Source organism: Amphiura filiformis, chromosome 7 (assembly GCF_039555335.1).
Source record: "Amphiura filiformis chromosome 7, Afil_fr2py, whole genome shotgun sequence".
Taxonomy (NCBI): domain Eukaryota; kingdom Metazoa; phylum Echinodermata; class Ophiuroidea; order Amphilepidida; family Amphiuridae; genus Amphiura; species Amphiura filiformis.
The window spans coordinates 13,401,673-13,422,234 of record NC_092634.1 but is presented as its reverse complement, the minus strand read 5'-3'; the positions used below and the strand labels follow the sequence as shown (position 1 = coordinate 13,422,234).

Below are 20,562 nucleotides of genomic sequence, written 5' to 3'. Positions count from 1 at the left end.
AAGAATACGATGAATACTATTCCCATTAAAAAGATTAAGACTTGAATAGCGAGGTCACCGCCGGGGGTCAGGGATCGGGCTCGATGTTACACTCACATTGATACGCATTGGTCACATGTCCAGAGAAAATTTAACCATAAACAATGATCAGCAAATAACTGAACTTATAAAATATAATTTACCATTTTAGCTGTCCATAGTATTTTTTTTAAAATATCATGGGTGTGTTTTCATTATTATTATTTTTTTTTTTTGTGACATCCAACTAGGTGATTTTAATTGTGATTTTACTAATAATGTATATTCTAAAGAAGCTGAAAATTTGAAATTCGTATGTGATATGCATCAATTACATCAATTGATCGATTTACCAACAAGAGTTACTGATCACAGTGCAACAATAATTGATCTGTTTTTCACCTCTCAACCTGATTTGTTCGTGGACAGTGGAGTTATTCAAACATCCATTAGTGACCATTTTATGATATATGCAGTAAGAAAGAGTAAACCGATTAAAGGTATGCATAAAACTATTGAGTATCGGTCTTATAAGAATTTTGATGAAAAGTGTTTTCTTGATGAGCTTTTAAATGTTCCGTGGAATGATATAAAAAATTGTGAAAATGTTAATGATGCATTGTATATGAAGAGCTTTGTTTCAAAACCCCTTGCATCCACTTTTGGCCAAATTGAGTTATTGGTATAATATTATAGTGTGGGTAAAAATACACATTTTGGTGGTTGTTTGACCTTCATACTACCTTCCCTTCCGGAGTTATCGCATATTTCCCGTTTGGGAAATCTTAGGAATTTCCGGAAATCTGAACTTAAAATGAATATAGAATTGTTTTGTTTTAAATTTTTGATGTATAATGGTAGCCTGGAATGTTCTTTACCTATTAAAACCAAAAGGAACTGTTTTTGGGTCACTATGTTTGAAAAAATCATTTTAATTAACAAAAGGTGTAGCTTCGGAAATACCCAAAAAATGCCATTTTCCCGAATTTAATTAAAAATTCATAATTAAAAAAGTAAATGAGATATTTCAATTTTTCTTTTTGATTTTCAAAGCATTAGTCAAGTTACATAATGTAGTGCAAACAAATGGGCTCAAATTTGATTGCAAAGGTGGTTTCTAGAAAAGGGGTAAATTTATTTTGTTGCAAAACTGCTTACATCCACAAAAGGTGCGATATAAAAGAAATAATAAAATAAATAGGAAGCCTTGAAAATTGTCCCAAACCTATTCTTTTAGTTTCTATTCATCAACACTTTATCCAATCCCAAATTGAATCTAATCGAACAAGTAATACTTGCACAATTAAAAAAAGCTGTTTTTCTCCAAAAGTCAAAAGTGGATATAAGGGGTTTTGCAACAAAGCTCTTCATATGTGGCAGAAAATGTTTAATAATGTTGTAAATAAGCATATTCCTAAAAGATGCAAGCGTGTTAAAGCTTCTCCCTCCCCATGGCTTAATAGCAACATCACAAAGCACATGTCAAAATCCTAATGTTATCACCCATGGTATCGATGTGAAGCCACAATTGAATTTACCTTGTATTTCGCATGATTTTGTAAATAATGAAATTCTTAACATGAGTCCAGCGAAAGCTACTGGGCTTGATGATATAAGTTGTAAGCTCCTCAAAATTGCTAGACCTGTCATTGTTGATAGTTTAACATATATTATGAATATGTCTTTGTATACAGGTGTTTTTCCAAACGTATGGAAAGTAGCTAGAGTTGTTCCCCTTCACAAAGGTGGCGATTTAAACAGCACTAATAATTATAGGCCAATTTCCATGAAAGGCTGTTCATAGACATGTTTATACATTTCTCAGTAACCACAATTTGATTAACCAACATCAGTCAGGTTTTCGTCCATTTCATTCAACAGAGACGGCGCTAACTGAAATGACAGATCACTGGTTGAGTAATATGAATTCAGGTAAAATGACTGGCGTAGCCTTTGTTGATTTGCGTAAGGCGTTTGATACAGTCAATCATGATATGTTGTTGAATAAATTACAGGAAATGGGCGCAACTGACCACACAGTTAAATGGTTTCGTTCTTATTTACATGATAGAACACAACGAGTGTCTTTTAAGGGAGCTTTATCAAATGAACTTCCTGTAAATTCAGGTGTTCCTCAAGGTAGCATACTTGGGCCACTATTATTCATCATTTTTATTAATAGCATGTGTAAAGTAATTGAGCATGGTTATATTTCAACGTATGCTGATGATACCACACTGTCTGTTAGTGGGGATGATGCTCGTGATATTGCAAGTAAATTAAGGTGTGATCTTGAAAAGCTTATGATTTGGATGCGTACGAATAAGATGTTCCTTAACTCTGATAAGACAAAAATCATGCTAGTTGGTACTAGTGCTAGACTTAATAATGTGCATGCAAATGATTTTTCTGTTAGAATTGATGGTAATGTGTTGATAATTTTAAATGCTTGGGTGTTGTAATTGATAATCAATTAAAATGGCATAAGCAAGTTAATAATGTTGTTCGAAATTTTTTTGTAAACTTGCTTTGTTACGTCGTGTTAAACCATATCTTAATGTTGATACTTTAAATGTTCTTTATAAAAGTATGGTTCAACCTCACTTTGATTATTGTAGCTTAGCATGGTATGGTCGTTTTAAAGAAGATTGTCATAGACTTGATGTAATTCAAAAGCGATGTGCGCGAGTGATCTTGGGTGTTAATTACTACACTCCATCTAATTATATGTTTCAAGAGCTAAGGTGGTCACGGCTATCAGATCGTAATGATTATTTCAAAGCTCTAATGATTTATAAATGTCTTAATGGTCTTGCTCCACAGTATTTAAATAATATGTTCAATTATGTGCGTGACAATCACGATCGTGTTACGAGGCAAGCTGCAGCTGATTTGCTAGCTCTTCCACCCATTGTTCATGGTACTGACATTGAGTCTTTTAAATTTTCGTTTAGCTATCGTGGCGTTAAGTTGTGGAATAATATATAATATAATTTTGTGTCTACTCAGATCTCGTGATAATGTTTGACCTTTAACCCATTCCTCAAATCTCATGTCTCCTTGACGTGTTGTAATGCAAAAGCCTACATACATGTATTATAGCCTACGAAAGCCTACATGATTTCTACGGGGTATTATAGCATACTTAAAAGATCCGATCGTACAATTTATAGCGCCTCCTGCAAGCTGAAGTCATATCTACTCATTTAATCTGCTATACTGCTGTTATAAGATACGATTTTAAAGGATAACACTGACTGGTAAGAAAAGTAAGTTTCATCTTGTTTTTAATGCATGTGTGTCTTTAAGAGGAATGTGTAAGTTGTTTCGTATGATTTATTTAACTTGCGTGACGTGATGCAAGGAAAGAGTGCTGGGCAGGATGACATACTTGACCAAAATTTAACACAAATTATGTACAAATTCATAATTGTGATTGCTCTCGAGCCAAGCAATTTAATTAAAAATTACACATTATATTACAATATCATCCTTAGATAGTGTTCTTTAAAATATAAAACATTACCGTGCAGTTATGGGCCGTTAAATTTACGCATGTTTGTACCACTTAGGAACAGGTAGCCTATAATAGGGGAATGGCACAGTGCGTATAACCAATGTGATTATAAATGTTGGTCATGTGTAGGATTTCGCTAGTAAATCAGCCTGTCATGGCTTTGTCAAATATCCCTTTAATGACCTTTTGACTCTTATGTGAATGTTCCTTTAAATTATCATGGCCCGTTCATGTGTTTTTAAGGGAATTTTTGTTTCATTACATTTCATTGACAAGAAGACAAGAAAATTTTGTTTCGTCTCGTGTCAAGCAACTTAATTAAAAATTACGACGTAAATAATGAATATTGTTCCAAGATATTGTTCTTCAAAATAAAAAATAAAAATCATCATTGGGATTTTTGTTGTTGTCGTTTATGCGACGTTCACATTACGCATATTTACCATTTATGAACAGGTAGTTTACAGGTAAATGGCCAGTACGTGCAATCACCCCCATCTATACCTATTAAAATGTGATCAGAAAATAAGCTGTGGGCATGTGGGATTTCAATAGTAAATGAGTCTCTCATAACACTTGCAGAATACCATATACTCTTATACTCTTTCGGTCTCTTTTGACTCTCTCCCATACCTTTAACACATACTTTACATACAAGAAATGTATCCACGAACATAATCTACGTCAAGCTAATCTCTTGAACCATCCAATTAACCACAAAACACTTGCTTTGAGACGCTGTTTTCGATAATGTTCCATAATTAAACTTGCACTCATAGAAATGACTTGTTCGCCTTGTTGGCGCAATTCAAAAGGAGTAAGTTTGGACAACTCAAAAATAGTGTAAAAGTTGCCAAAACAAAATTCATTTTAGTTATCCGAACTTAAAAATGCTGAAAAAGCTCAAAAGTTCCGTCAACTAATCAACTTTGTTGGCATTACTTAAAAAGTTGATGTAAGTCGTTGCGTCAACTTTTTAAGTAATGCCAACTTCTGAATTCAAGTTCAGGGAACTTAGAAAATAAACAAGGTTCAAAGAACCAATTAGTTGAGTTATTGTAACTCAACATGTAAGTTGATGTATTACTCGTTCATATTAAGTTACTGGTACTTATTGTTTTGAGTTATTCCAATTTGGTACTTTGTTACTTAATTCACGTAATTGAATCATTTTCTGCACAATTAGCAGTATTCAAATATTTATTTTTGTAATCAGTGCAAAATTTTGTATACTATAGCACACCTCTAGAAAATTATGCTAACCAAGTTTCATTTTCTGAGTTGTAACAACTCAATAAAGTAAGTGCAAATGAGTGCGACCAACATAATGATATCGAGTCAGCGTTGCTCAAATTGTACGCGTTGGCATTACTCGGAAAGTTGACGCAACGACTTACATTAACTTACTGAGTAATGCCAACGAACAATTTCTATGAGTGTGGAATTCACTCCAGCTAATATCCAAAACGCACTCAAAATCAACACTTGATCGGCATCTCCTTTCATCTTCCCGGTAATCTTGTAAATTCTTCTTCTTCTTCTTCTTCTTCTTCTTTTTCTTCCTTCATAATCTTCTTCTTCTTCTTCTTCTTCTTCTTCTTCTTTTTCTTCCTTCATAATCTTCTAGTATTTTCTGTCAACAAATTTCTATATTGCTCAAAAAGTATCGTTACACTTGAAAAAGTCGCGATGATTTACAACAGACGAAAATGGTATTGAGCAATATACTCGCTGAATGCAGCACTTTATACTGCCAACTTTGACACCTCATTTGTTGTTCTGTGATCTCGTTGAGAAAGTTACAAGCATTTCAATTGTAAAGGGTCGGATTTCAAAAGTTTCAATAGCCCCTATACAAAAGTGCAAAGCCAATAAATGGGCTATAAATTCATAATAGGAACATTTTCTTCACTCAGAAGGTCGTTTCAAGTTATGGGTTTTAGGATTGGTTTTGGTTTTGGTTACGGGGTATCCTATTATCCTGCCTAAGCTCTTATCTGACATACCGATATCTTTGTCTGTCCCTTTGTTAGAAACTTGTCATGCTTGTAGAAAGCAGTTTCGGTTTTCATTTCAGTTTGTTACATAATCATGGAACCGGAAAATCTCTTAATTTGAAGTTATCTTTATACTCAAAGTATACAAACAAAGTTTTTAAATTTCGCAGTGCAATATTACTCTATCAGTGGCATCACTGAGCGAATAGCGGTTGGTATTTGACCAATGAAGTAACGGCGCTTTTCTCAACGCAACAAAAAGTGTTGGGTAAAAACCAATCGCTGTCGCTCAGCGATGTATATAGTATAAGTTCAGCTTTAGATGTTATGAATGCAGACAAGTTCTGGTTTCTGAACAAAAGAAAAATGGAAACTCATATCTTGAAATTAGGGAGTGGTAACTTTTATTGAACCTGGTTATTTCAATCTCATGCAAGTCTTGTTTTCATGCATGTATTCGTTACTCTCAGTCATGTCAAATGCAGTTTACTTCAGTTTATCCTTCAAATATCGTTACAACAACTGTTGTAATGCGACGTCGCATACATCGGTGAGGTGGCTTATGTCATCTTGGTGCAATACTGTTCATAATAATTTACTCTTAAAATGCTGTAAAAATATTTTCAACAAGATCACAGAGCAACAAATGAGGTGTTAAAATTCGTGGTATGAAATGCTGCGTTCAGCGAGTTTATTGATTTCGGCAGTCTTTTTTAAGGAGATCGTTACGTTTGCATCAGTACAAGACTTATCAATTGATCATACTGATCATGGTATTTGTGGATCATTTCAACGCGTTAACGTTCTACTATGTCTTTGTTTTTAGATATTTTTACTTATACCACGACCATATATATATATATACGACCAAAGGTAATACAATGATATTATCGCATCCAAAATAAATGTCTATTATTTTGAGCTACCATTTTCAGAATTGGAGACATGAAGATTGAAGCAATTTTTTCTATTTTAATTACTCTACACAAGACACCTCTGTCTTGCATAAGATTCGTGAAACGGTTTTCACCTGATTAACTTGCTTCAGATTAACCATTTCTGTTCTTATATTTCTGCAGATACTGACAACAATGGAATTCAGACTCTTCACAACCCTTCTTTTCGCGGTTTTGTTGAATACCCAAATTCATTGTCAAGTTGTTCCTGGTTCTGATCCAAACATGAACTGTAACTCTTGTTGCCAAGGACTTGCTGGAATCAACGGCATTCCAGGTCCTGCGGGAATCCCGGGTTCAAATGGTCACAACGGATCACCAGGAAGAGATGGAAGAGATGGATTGAAGGGAGAGTCTGGTAATAAGGGAGACAAGGGAGAGATTGGAGTTGGACAAATTGGACTACCAGGGCCGAGTGGACCTTCTGGAGACCGCGGTGATTCTGGATTACGAGGCCTTCCCGGGAAGGTTGGACCAAGAGGGCCAATAGGGCTTGTCGGTCCCGCTGGTCGTGTCGGACAAATTGGGCCTGTCGGCCCAATTGGCCCACCTGGACTAATCGGCGCTGCCGGAATAAAGGGTGACAAAGGCTCAAGTGGAATCAAAGGAGACTCTGGACAGATCAGTGAATCAGCTTTTACTGTGTATAAAACGAGCGCACAAACAGCTGCAGCCGATGGTGAAATAATAACCTTCGATGCAGCTCGCGTCAATATCGGTGGGCACTTTGACCTGAATACAAATCGCTTTACCTGTCAGGTGGCAGGGACATATGTCTTCTCATACAGCGTTCATCTCAGTGGCATTAACAATCCGGATATTATACTGGTGAAGGACGGTATCAATATCGCAAACGCAAGAGGTGAAACGGTTAAAATACAAGTCAGTAATAGCGTGGTGCTTGAGATGGAGGTTGGTAATCAGGTCTGGTTGAAATTTGCTAATTCAGGAGAAGGTGTTCTTGGTGATGCTTGGGGTGCCTACCTTAATATGTTTTCTGGTTTTCTTCTGTATGAACATTAAACAATCAACCAAGAATTGAGAATAAAATGTAATCAGAATGAACAGTATAATATTCTGCAATGTGTGCTGTCCTTACACACATCTCTCTTTCTGGAACACATGGTCGGTCGGCCGGTCGACTTTTTTTTCAGGGGCTCGGATTGTGACGTCTTCACATATTTTTTGTGAGACATGAGGGCATATCAGACATAATCGAATTGCATTTTGAATGCGAGGAATGGCCTTCTGATATCAACTAATTTAGATTTTTTTTTAAATTCGAGATATAAGGACATTCCTCGTATTCAGAATGCAATTCGACACAATCTAAGAAATAAAGGTTCTACAAAGGTTCTAAAATTGCCCTCTCCGGATAACCCTTAGCTTAGAAAATGGCCTAAAATGTGATACAAAACCGTTTTCTGTTCTTTAGAGAACTTTTAAGGGTTTTCCAAAATTAAATAACCTTTTTTAGACGTTCAAAAGGGAGGATTCTCCTGAGAGGACAAAAAAGTTCTATTTAGATCCTTTATTTCTTAGAGTGTATGTTGGATGTACTCTCATGTCCCACAAAAATACTGTGCAAACATTGCTATCCGATTCCTTAAGTTATTGTTAATTTCACAGTCAAATATGTTTAAAAAGGCCGTATTTTAAAATGTCCCTATTCTCAAGATTTTCAAAGTTACGGTCGGTCAGGCAAGGATAAGCAAACAATTTGTTTAGCCTTATTAAATAGCTTTGTCAGCAGGCTCTTCAAACACAAAATCCTTTTCTTCGGAACGTTTTTAAGGGCTCACACAGGTTCTAGAAAATGTTAAAATGTCGAATGTAATAGAGGTTATAAAACGTTTTCACAATATTTTTTATTTTTTTTCAAAAACAGTTTCAGAAAACGTTGCTCATAATGTTGTATGAAACTTGAAAAAATATTTTAAAAACTTTTTAGCGGTGCGATTACTGAACAATTTTCTGACGATCAACCCAAATTGATTTTCCGTGTCACAAATTGAATGTTCATTTTGTGAAATGTACGAAGACCACCCGAGGTCGAATCTGAGTTTTTTGTATGAACGTATTAACCACATTAAAATACATCTTTTGGTCTTTGTTTCACATTCATATCTTTTCCGTTGCAGATATATACTCAAATTATTGATTTACTGAAATCTTCGTTATTTTTCGGAAAATGGGGCGAAAATTTGAATAAAAACAGGTATAAGAAACCAATAAACTCCCCTTTTAATGTTTTTTGTTGAATTAAGTTACAGAACAAAGTTCTTTTACATTTAAAACATAAAATTACCATTTAAAAAAATTAAAATTAAATTTGATGAATTTTCGGAAAATCCCAAATAATTGACAATTTTGGTCATTTTGGCTAAAATTTTGACACGTGAAAGCATAAACCAATCATTTCCTATCAACTGGGTCTATCATTTTGCTTATTTAGTATTTACTTTTCTCTTTTATTTGGAGATGAATTAACTCAAAGCAATAATTATTAAAAGCAACGGAATTTCTAAAAATGTTTTTGTGGCCTTTTGAATATTTTAATTGTCATCTGCAATCACGATCGCAGTGATAAGTATAAATGCAAAAGTGACATGGCAAAATTCAGTGATTTCCAAAAGTCAGGTAAAATAATTACATTGTACAGGCAGGAAAACACAATTCAATACACGTGTACCTGCTATGCACGCCGCTATATAACAATATAAGAATAGAGTTGAAATTTCCATTCGCTCCTAATCAATGATAACTATCCTATTTTTAGTAAAGACCAAACAGAATAAAAATCCTATATTGTTGAGGGACAATAAAATAAGCATTTCTTCCTCCATTCTTACGTCAGAAAATTTATTTCTTTTCTATTACTACCTCAAGAAATAAAACAATGAAATAGACAAGGACACGAAAAAATCTTATTGGTGAACAATTGGTAACGGCGTCGAGCGCGCAAACCGTGCCGTAGTTCATTTATTCATCATAATATATCTTCTTTTTCTTCTCATTTTTCTTCTCATATTTTCGTAATATTCAGTCATTCATTTCATATTTGCATACATATAACATATTCATGATCGCGATTATAGATTTCCAACGTAGGTTGACATTGAATATGGGTAAAATACTTAATAAAGTCTCAGATCGCTCAAATCCCGAGGGACTTTGAAGCCAGCAAGGTGGTGGATGAATCGAGTTTAAGATAGGCATTTCTGGCCTTTTCGGTCTTCCATCGTCCATGTTTTGAGATCAGAAAGGATGGCACGTGAGCATTACAAGCAGCTGATGCTCCCCCGGACCTAAGGCTATGAAGGCCATATAACATAATGTCCGGAACTAGGGGCCTGAGTGCATCTAAAACGATCTCACGAGTGCGCGTATAACTCAATGAACTGGAAGAAGGAATGAGACCCGAACGTGTACTGACTAGCCTACGTAAGACAGGCAAAGGTGAATCTGGGGGATCGCCTAACGCTTTGAAGTACCGCTCCGCGACGACCACTGGGCATGTCGGCTTTGAAGTCCTGGCGATTACCACGTCTGCTCCATCCCTATATTGATCCGACTTTGATTTTGCTAGGTGTATAGTCATACGATCAGTTGAAACAGTACAGTCTCTTCTTGTGATCAGACTCAAGTCGTCGAAACGCAGAAAGCCGGCATAACTCACGAAGCATGTGAATAAGACACGGAGGTCGGCCAAGTTTGCGTTGGAATGACCGTGCGAGCTAAATAACTTGACCAACGTGTCTGAAGTGATGGGCTCCTTACGAACGGTTGGAGTTGATCTTAAGCGCTTAAAACCTTGCAAAGCAGTTTTCACCATAGAGTTAGACGTTGGTGAAGGAATACCGGCTAGACCGTGCGCCCAACTGACGGCTGCTGCCGCGGATACCGCGATAGATTTTGGACCTGTGGCAGCGAGGTGTGAAATATAAAGGGAAAAATGAAAAGGGCTAACGGGAAATGTGGAAACTTCAGGATTTGATGAAGCCCAGGCCTCCCATTTTTTCCACGAGGCTAGGTATTTCTTTGTGGTAGATGTAGCCTTTGCTGACATGAGAAGGGCTGGAAGATTGACGCTGGCGAGATGTTTTAAAGTAGGGTCTTGAAGCGAAGATGTTAAACATTTCCAAGCACCTGCAAAGCAAAAATAAAGAACAGACACCAATGGGTTCATAACAATGACGCTAATAGCGTCTTGTAGGCATTCAAAACATGCATACAATAACATGTACAAAGGATTAAACTGTAGAATAATCACAAATTGATTGAGTTATTATTAAATTGTTGATAATTTTAAGAGGTTAAAGATGCTCTTACGATGGCTGACCAATTATATATAACAAGTGACTACACCACATTTCGCCATAATATATTCTAGAAACGCTTGCTGTTAGAATAAGAAAAATTTTAATGCTAATTTATTGCACATTCTAGGGAAGCGTGGTTACCTTTTTAAAATAACCGAGTGAGAGGGTTTTCAAGAAAATATTTTTCCTGTCAAAACTGAAGCATCCTCTGTATAAAAGAAAATATGAATATTAACTGCACATCATATATAACGATTCGTGATACCCAATTGTGGCACATTTGATGTCGTTTAAGAAGCAGAGAATTTTATTTCAATTTTATATACGCCGAAATATTTTTTTAATTGAGCAAAAATAAGGATAGAAAAAACGTTGAAAATCCTATGTGAATATTACATTAGACCCGGCAAAAGATTACTGTTTCGTTTTGATGGTAATCTAATCTTTTATTTCCTGAAAAAACATTTGGGGTCTAAAATGGATTTTTATGTAATTGATAAAAACATCGAACGTGTATACAAGAAAATGGTAGGTTTTCCTCTATAGTATTTTACTGACCATGGAAATGTACTGAGACACAAGCACGTGTCAAAATCGATATAATGTATTGTCCATAGGCAGACGCCCAGTTAACATGTTTATTATTGGATTTTTTTTGTATAAAACACGCAGTTAACAATAATTGAGCGCTAATAATACACATAAATGTTTTTAGGCAAATAAAATTCCAAAATATGGTACGTTTTCTGCCTTTGCTTGTCACGTGGTAGGCCAAGTTGAAGTTGCGATTATATCTTCAAATAAGTTTCAAATGAATTCCAAGAAGACAAGTGGCCGAGTGGTCTAAGGCGCTGGGTTCATAGTGTATCCAAAGCAGTCCGCCGCCGTGAGTTCGAACCCCGCCTCCGCCAAACTTTAATGAAGTAAAATTAAAATTAAAATTTTACTTTAAAAAAATTTCATATTGGGGAAATGTGACTGGCAGAATTTATGTATGGCGTGGAGTGGTGTGACAAGTGACAATGGATTCTATGAATATAAACTGAATGTGAGGTAGGCCTATAAGTTAATACAGCTCTATGGCTTAAAAAGTGCAGATTCGGTGTTGAGCGACGGGCCAACGACGCGGCGTTGGCGCTCAGTGGCCACGAAAACCCCGGTGGAGGAAACGTGAGTGCATCCAGGACGCTCAACGGAGGTGCACTCCCCCTGGACCGAATATGTATGAACAATTCAAAGGGAAAAAACAAAAAAGTAATATGACAAACGAAAAAACAAATTTTGGGTGGGTTTGGGCGGGAAATTACGTGTTGCACGGATGCTTGCTTGACTGAGAGTGAGCTATCAAAAGCGAACCCCAATTGTGGTAGTATGGGTGATTATGTAATCGCCTATTGTGTACCGGTAAACGGTACAACGACCTTTCGTACGCAAACGAAAAGAAATTTCACTTTCTTCCTCCATTCTTACGTCAGAAAATTTATTTCTTTTCTATTACTACCTCAAGAAATAAAACAATGAAATAGACAAGGACACGAAAAAATCTTATTGGTGAACAATTGGTAACGGCGTCGAGCGCGCAAACCGTGCCGTAGAGAAACGCAAAAGAAAGGGCAATGTTGCTACTGATACGAGAGTAAACTCATGCGCAATAGAAACGATAGTAGAGCTGATATCAAATAATCAGTCACTCGTGACAAAAAGCCTTTTAGTATCTTGCCTCAAACTGGCTAAATTCATCCAAAAAACGTCAAATATACAGATGGTGGCAAGCGCCTATAATATCTGCCTCAATATGGCAGTGAAAACAAAGTTCCTCAATGCATACAAAATTACTGCTCGAGTAAGCAAATACCCAAGCTCGTGCCCCAAATAGGCTTAGGTCTAAATGGGTACTTTGACCTCGTGATTATCTAAACACAAGCCTGGCAATAGCCAAGGTCAGAGGCACAAAACCCTCTGTTTATCTTCCTAGGTAAGCATCTATGATCAATTCTCAAAGCTAGCGTCATGAAATTGGGCGCGCTACCGAAAATGGAATTGGGCGTGATGCGTGGTGGGATGAATGAAATATTCAACAATCGCCAATCATGGATTGATGTGTCAAAATGGGTACCATCAGGGCATATGGATGGCCAAAAGTATGCCGAAGGCCACCTAGGAATAATGAGTGTACCGTGACCTTTACTTTTTCGTAAATGCCTCAAAGAGTGCACTATGAGTGAAACTGGTGGGCACAAATAATTGTTCTCACCCGACCAACTATGACAAAAAGCGTCTACGCCCAATGAGCCGCGGCACCAAAATCTTGAATTGAACTTCCGAATCTTGAAGGTGTGGGGAGAGGCAAAACGGTCAAAAGTATGGGGCCCCAAATAGTATCAATGTAATCAAAATCTGATTGATGAATGGCCCAATCGTCAAAATCTGAAACTCGGCTGATCTTATCAGCAATGGTATTCATATCGCGAGGAACCCATTCTGGCAATAGCACGATGTTGTGCTTCATTGACAATGAAAAAATAGACAATGCCAAGTCATGCAAATGAGGTTTCATGCTACCATGCTCAAGGATACGAGGGACGTTGGTGTTATCTGTGTACCAGCGGACCTTTTCATGTGCTAACTCCTCACACAGTTCAGTAAGCATTTTGAATACGGCTGCTAACTCGCGCCACGTAGAGCTACGTAATTTCTCGTCCGCAGACCATGAGCCATTGATATGCAAATGGGAAGACCCAACAACATAACCACCATAGCCAGAGTCGCTTGCGTCCGAATATACGGTGCGAGTGGGTGTATGTTGATGCTTAATAGCAAAACCATTAAAAGCATTGAGATTAGACTGCCAAAATTGTAATTCACCAGTTACGCAATCGGGAATAACAAAAGAATCTCTCCACGATGACCTCGCCTCAATACATCTATACATGGCACGTGTCAAGAGGCGCGTGACTGGTCCAAGGGCAAGGGACATGGATATTATTTGACCAGCGACTGCAGCGAGCGCTTTAATTTGAATCGGTTCTGCACGAGCGTGAGAGACTAAAATATCCTCAATAGATTGAAATAATTTTGCTGTTTTGGTCGCGGGCACCGTAAAGGTTAATGAACGGGAATCAATAACAAGGCCGAGAAATTGTATACTGAGTTGAGGTTGCCATAAACACTTTGTTTTACTGGGAACAAAACCACTTTTGGTCACGCATTCTTTTACAAAAGCGGAGTTACGCAACGCTGATTCTAAATCGCGAGATACAATCAATCCGTCATCTATGTACATAAAAGATATGATACCTTGTGAGCGCCAATGATATACAAGCGGTCTTGTTAGCTTCGAAAACAAATAACAGGCGCTTGTGAGGCCGAATGGGAGGACTCTAAACACAAAAAATCTAACCTTTGCGTTAGCATCAAAGCGCCAAGCAAATCCCAAATACTTTTGGTGGGGAGGAATATGTCGACATGGTGGTAACCAGATTCTAGATCAAAACTCGCATAAAATTGATCAAAATCGAGGACCTGCGAAATGTATTTTAAGTCCTCGTATTTAAACTTTGTTTTGAACACGAACTTATTTGGGTGACGCAGATCGAGTACCAACCTTAACTTTTTGCCCTTGGCCACTGTCAAAGGGTTGCAACAATAGGGGGGTGAATCTATTTCAATAATACAGCGCTTGCACAACAGTTCCGATATAGCGGAAATGACAAATTCGGGGTGATCCAAGCTTGACCTATTGTTCTTTGCATAAAACGGTGGCGGCGTAACAATGAATGGTATTTTATATCCCGAACTTATAACATCAAGCACAAATTCACTTGCTTTCAAATTATCTTTCCAATACAAGTAATGGTTTATCAATCTACCTTGTACTCCTTCCGGTGGTTTAACATCCCCTTGCTGATACTCCCAATCTCTAGTATTTTGCGGCTGTGCTTGGTGGTCCTGACTGCTGCCGCTGAATGGATCGAAGGGCGGGGCAGGACGATCTGACGTGGCCTTGTAGCCCGCACTGGAAACAGGTCCGGGAGTCGTTGAAGCTTCGGTAGGGACGAAAAATGGAGACTGCCTAGCAGTAGAAGCAAAAGAACTCGTTGCGGGTCTGATATATGGCGCAAAAGTCCCTGTCCTTGAATATGCGGCGTTGCTACCACGTTTTTTGGTTGCTGGTTTCTTGGCCGCGGCTGCCTTCTCGGCCTGAAAAAATCAATGCAAAAATTAGCATGAGAAATACGAATGCTTTCATTATTTAAAACATGAGAAAGACGTATCTGAAACTTTGACAATTGGAACGAAATAATTGTATCTCACCTTTTTGATCTTCCTGACGTCCTCTGGGTCCGAGGCAAGGTTATCCGTGACATATTCTTTAACTACTCCCCAACCCAGCTCAGAACGATCGGCGAGTTTGATTAACTTCTGACGCTCTTTTATTTCGTTAATGGCGTCTTGCAAGTTGGTCTTTGCCTCATCCACGTCGAGTGTCTCGAGGTTGCTCTGTGCGGATTGGATGTGTGTCAATACTTTTTCAGTATGCCTGAACTGTTGCTCATTTCCTAATCTCTTGAACGCAGGGACCTCAGTGAGCCGCTGTCTTTTGCATTCCTTTTCCACGCGGCTTTCGAGGCTGTCCTTTAATGAGTTAATAGCCGCAAGTACCTCAGCGTGGCTGTTGGGTGGGGCAGCCGGTGGGTTTGGCTCGCCGTCTTGCATAGTTGAAACCAAAAATATACGTGGTAGACACTGGGTTGAAAGAAGAAAATTACGTGTTGCACGGATGCTTGCTTGACTGAGAGTGAGCTATCAAAAGCGAACCCCAATTGTGGTAGTATGGTTGATTATGTAATCGCCTATTGTGTACCGGTAAACGGTACAACGACCTTTCGTACGCAAACGAAAAGAAATTTCACGTGTCTCGCCGTCTCTATAGAATTCCTGAATGATTAAACCACATGGTGGCAATGAGATAATTTGAAGTAATCACTCGCGCTCTTGTCCTTTTCAAGTGGGCTAGGGGAATTGGGCCGGCCGAGTTGTGCATCGTGAGTGGTGTATCCGCTATTTGATATTCAGACGATAGATCTTTGGATATCGGGGTAGAAAATTATGAAAATCTCCCATCATTTTTGCTTTGTGTAAAAACCAATTGTAAGGCTTGCACTTGAATATATGTCTTGAAAGAACATGATATTCTTAAGTGTGCGTATTGACAAACAACAGTGCGTTTTGAAACCAAAAACTGACAAAAACATAGGGTCCCGTGCATCATTTTTGGACAAAGGTGCCAGCCGGGTAATCGTTTTACCCAAAAATATCAAATCTAAAAGTACCCATAACTTCAAAAGAAAATTGACTGCAACCTTAACTTTTGCTCTGAGTAATAGAGGGCATGTGAATATTTATATCTGTCAACAAAAATATGCCATCATACCATATTGGGTTTTTTCCTGAAGCTTCATTTTTCAACCCAAATATCTCAGCTCACGTCACTTTCCAGAAATGCCAGCCGGGTTAATCACAAAGATGAGACTCTTATGGCTAATTTAAGCCCGGCTGGCACCTTTGTCCAAAAATGTTGCACGAAAACCTTTAACTAGACCAGATAGACCGATGTAGCCTGATGTGACCGATGGGTGACTTATGTCACAGGGGTAGGTGATGCGTCTAGTGCACATAGTTGTAGTTGTAGATGTAGTTAGCTGCTGTTTCCCTACCCTTCATTCTTAGCTTTCTACCCTACTAACATTCTCCTAGCTTCTCTTCTATCGATCTCCTCGCTTCTCTTTTTGCTTGCTTGAAATGCTTCTATACTGCAGATCAACCCAACTTGCCGCTGGCTAGCCGCAAGGCGAAAAGGGAAGCAAATTATGTAAGTCTCCTCCTGCCAGTACATAGCCTCTCCTTACTCAAGACTCCTCATGGCCTCCCAGCGGTCACTACTGGGCAACTGGCATCTTGCGATACCAGGCAGACATGAGGGGATCTGGGAGCAGCAAAGGGCCCCAAAGGTGTGGTACGCAGGCCCACCGGCGCGTGGACATGCCCTGGTTACACACCAACCTTTGCCCCAGCAATCGGTCAAATAGCTGAGGTAGTTCACTACCGCAGGCGTAAGGGAGATAGTATCCTAAACGGCAAGAGGGCGTAGTGATTAGACTTCACCATACCGACCAGTGACCAAAAGCAGGGTGTCTTGGAACCTGTACTATTTCTTGTTTTCTTTGGTTGGAGACAGAGATTACAAGTGTGAAGGGCGCAAGAAAGATGTCTCGTATGTACATTTTACAGGGTCACTGGACAAGCGGAGAAGGAAAACTCTGTTAACAAAGCTAGCTGTAGGAGTTGCGACCACAGCTATATCAGCAATCGAAAAACTATGATGGCGAACCAAAACTACATTAGGGTTAAAGTCCCTAATTCAGTCTTAACATCTCCTGGTGCAGACATCGATTTGCAAATATCACATGACGCCTCGAAATCCTGATGGAAGGGACAAGTCCGATGAAGGTGCCTGCAGGAGGAGAAACCTTGTAAATTGCAAGAAAGTCATTTCAATCTCCACCATGAATGTACATGTACGGACAATAAGAGAACACCAGTGTAGAGAGGAGCTAGTTTCTAATCTCAATGAGTACAATGTGGAAGTATTGGGAATACAAGAGCATCGTATTATTACAACATCAGCAACTAAGAACGATGCGGGAGCTGCAGTTGGAGGGGTTGGAATCCTACTGAACAAAAATGCTAAAAATTCACTAGCCAGTGTAAGATCACACAACAACAGAATTCTTATTGCAAACTTCCAGGGTAACCCAGCAACAACTGTCATCGTTACATATTGCCCAACCAACGTAGCTGATGAAGACATAGTAGAGAATCACTACGATAGTATGACATGTATGAGGAGATTCATCCCAGCTCATAACCTCTTGATAGTAATTGGACTGGAAGACTCTAAATTTACATACCATGACACCACTAACAGAAATGGAAAGTATCTTGTGGAACTAACAACTGAGAAGAATCTCATAATTGTGAACACACAGTTTCGTAAGAAAGCTGGCAAATTATGGACATTTACGAGCACAGGAGGGAATAAATACCAACTAGACTATATACTCATACGAAGAAAATGGAGGAACAGTCTGCAGAACGCTGAGGCATACAACACCTTTGCTAGTGTGGGCTCCGATCACAGAATAGTGTCGGCAAGAATAAGACTAAGCCTCAGAAAGAGCAAGACTTTACCAAGGAAGAACCAGTTCGATTGGAAATCCCTGAGCACTGATAGAAATATCCAAAAGATGTACACCATAGAAGTGCACAACAGGTTTGAAATCCTTGAAGATATGGAGGAAACAGCCACGGATAAGTACAGCCGATTTATCGCTGCCAACAAAGAAGCAGCTGAGAAGATCATCCCTGCAAAGAAGCGATCTCGAAGGGTAAAACTTTTCTCGTGATCCAAGAGTCATAAAGGCAAGAGACCATATCAGGGAGACGTATGAGGTGTATCAACTGGACACTACTGATTGCAAAAGAGAGGAGTACAAAGAGGCGAAGAAAAACCTTGATGATGCATACAACCAAGTTATCGAGGCAGATTTAAATGGCAAGTTGCAAGAGGTTGAAAGAGCGCATGTCAACTCTAAACATGGTGAAAGTTGGAAACTGATCAACGACATCACTGTTAGAAAGGCATGCTGTACAGGTCAGTTGAAGGGAAACACCCACTGAAAGGGTCACCAATTGGTACAACCACTTCAAAGGCCTTCTTGGAAGCCCTCCTGACATTGATGATGAGGAAGAACAAATAACACCAATTTTAGACGAGCTTGATATTAAAGTGGGGCCATTTGACAAAGAAGAATATGAAGAAGCTAAAGCATCTTTGGTTGAGGGAAAGAGCTGTGGAGTGGACAACATACCTCTAGAAGTGCTGAAGAGATGCAATGACGCACTTCTCAAAGGGAAGAAACCGGATCAATGGTCCATACTTAATATTGTTCCTATCCCCAAAACAGGAGATCTTAGTTCAGGAAACAACTGTCGCGGTATCATTCTAACCTCCATCGTAGCCAAAACGTACAACAGAATGATACTTAATAGGATCCGACCTGAAATTGACCAGCATCTGAGAACAAATCAGAATGGATTCAGAGTTGGTAGAACGACTGTTGGACACATCTTTGCACTACGTAGGCTGATTGAAGAGGTAAAGGCGCATAACCTGCCAGCGATAATAACATTCATCGACTTCAAGAAAGCTTTCGATACCATCCATAGAGGCAAGATGTTGAAGATACTCCATGCCTACGGTATTCCGGAACTCATTGTTGAAGCTATTTGCCAAATGTACCAAAACACAAAAGCCAAAGTAATATCACCAGATGGCGAGACAGAATTGTTTGAAATCTTGGCAGGAGTACTTCAGGGGATACCCTCGCACCGTATCTGTTTGTGATTGTCCTAGACTTTGCACTGAGAATAGCTATTGATGGAAATGAAGAGGAGCTAGGGTTCCATCTGGAAAAGAGGCGAAGTAGGAGAGTTGGTCCAGTCGTGGTGACAGACTTTGATTTTGCTGACGATATTGCACTGTTGTCTGAGGAAATACACCAAGCACAAGAACTGCTTCATAGAGTGGAGACTTCAGCTGCTAAAGTGGGTCTGAAGATGAATGGAAGTAAAACAAAGTACATGTCCTACAATAACAGAAGACTGAAAAGTTTCATCTGTGGGATTGTTCGTAATAATTGATTTAATATAGCTGTTTATTTCTTTGTTTTAAAATTCTTTTTCAGTTTTAAAGCTCTGTAATTATTGACATTTGTGGATTGTGAGGTAGACATAAGATAAATTATCATGACTAGCGGGACACCCGCGTTTCGTTCACCTTATCCTCCTCCATCGTCCTTATCTCCTTTTCCCGTTTCTGTTCTTCGAAATCTTTTCATGTACATGTGGGCCTATGTATTGGTCCAAATGGGACATGGCCCTAGTGGGACATGGGCCCTAGTGGGGCATGGACCTAGTGGGACACGGACCTAGTGGAACATGCCTTAGTGGGACATGGACCTAGTGGGGCATGACCCTAATGGAACATGACCCTAGTGGGACATAGCCCTAGTGGGACATGGCCCTAGTGGGACATGGACCAAGTGGAACATGGCCCTGGTGGGACATGAGCCTAGTGGGATTGGACTAAAGTGGGATTGGACCAAATGGATTAGACCAAGTGGGAATGGACCAAGTGGGAATGGTCCAAATGGGATAGGACTAAGTGGGATTGGACCAAATGGTGGTCCATTCCCACTTGGTCCAATACATTTGGTCCAATCCCACTTTAGTCCAATCCCACTAAGACTTTGAAAAATTAATGTCAACTTTTCCTTTTACAGTGTTTCCTGGTCGAGCCCCCAATTTTGTTACGAATCGATATTGACTCAAGGCCAAAATCACCTTTTACCCGAATTCACAAGAATACACTGTTTGATTAAGTTAACAAAATCTAAGTCTTTTAAGTGAAAAAATATGATTGATACATTGCAACAATTGTACGTACAATATAATCACACAATCACAGTTTTAACTAATCAGTACTTAACCAGCAGTCTTCTTTTTGGTGATCGCAGAGTTCTATTGCAATGTTCTGGACGGCTGTATAATTATCCTTAATCACGTATCCTGCGAAAATTACTGTTCAGCGAAGTTCACTGTACATTTGCATTTATAATCCTTTGCGTATA

At 38.8% G+C, this 20,562-nt stretch overlaps 3 protein-coding genes across 3 annotated transcripts; 2 read left to right on the top strand and 1 right to left on the bottom strand.

Annotated features, from left to right (window-relative positions):
• Positions 1-3,160: 3,160 nt before the first annotated feature.
• On the top strand, positions 3,161-8,719 carry LOC140156273 (uncharacterized). Its single transcript, XM_072179260.1, has 2 exons — positions 3,161-3,287; positions 6,612-8,719. Exon 2 carries the CDS (start codon positions 6,624-6,626, stop codon positions 7,509-7,511), a length of 888 nt encoding a protein of 295 aa, XP_072035361.1. The 5' UTR covers positions 3,161-3,287; positions 6,612-6,623; the 3' UTR covers positions 7,512-8,719.
• Positions 8,720-9,464: 745 nt separating this feature from the next.
• On the bottom strand, positions 9,465-15,526 carry LOC140157655 (uncharacterized). The gene is made up of 3 exons (XM_072180895.1): positions 15,125-15,526; positions 14,680-15,010; positions 9,465-10,637 (listed from the first exon to the last, which is right to left on the bottom strand). The coding sequence occupies exons 1-3, from the start codon at positions 15,524-15,526 to the stop codon at positions 9,646-9,648; spliced, it is 1,725 nt and encodes a 574-aa protein (XP_072036996.1). The 3' UTR covers positions 9,465-9,645.
• Positions 15,527-17,277: 1,751 nt separating this feature from the next.
• LOC140157654 (uncharacterized) lies at positions 17,278-19,277 on the top strand. The gene is made up of 3 exons (XM_072180894.1): positions 17,278-18,258; positions 18,293-18,524; positions 18,583-19,277. Exons 1-3 carry the CDS (start codon positions 17,278-17,280, stop codon positions 19,275-19,277), a joined length of 1,908 nt encoding a protein of 635 aa, XP_072036995.1.
• The last annotated feature ends 1,285 nt before the right edge of the window (positions 19,278-20,562 follow it).

Coding starts and splice junctions, on each gene's coding strand:
- LOC140157655 (XM_072180895.1), bottom strand. CDS start 15,526: ATGCAAGACGGCGAGCCAAACCCACCGGCTGCCCCACCCAACAGCCAC. Junction 15,011..15,124: donor ACGTCAGGAAGATCAAAAAG/GTGAGATACAAT, acceptor TGATTTTTTCAG/GCCGAGAAGGCAGCCGCGGC. Junction 10,638..14,679: donor ACCACCGGAAGGAGTACAAG/GTAGATTGATAA, acceptor TTTGCTTTGCAG/GTGCTTGGAAATGTTTAACA.
- LOC140157654 (XM_072180894.1), top strand. CDS start 17,278: ATGACGCCTCGAAATCCTGATGGAAGGGACAAGTCCGATGAAGGTGCC. Junction 18,259..18,292: donor CAAAGAAGCGATCTCGAAGG/GTAAAACTTTTC, acceptor AGAGTCATAAAG/GCAAGAGACCATATCAGGGA. Junction 18,525..18,582: donor TAGAAAGGCATGCTGTACAG/GTCAGTTGAAGG, acceptor ACCACTTCAAAG/GCCTTCTTGGAAGCCCTCCT.
- LOC140156273 (XM_072179260.1), top strand. CDS start 6,624: ATGGAATTCAGACTCTTCACAACCCTTCTTTTCGCGGTTTTGTTGAAT.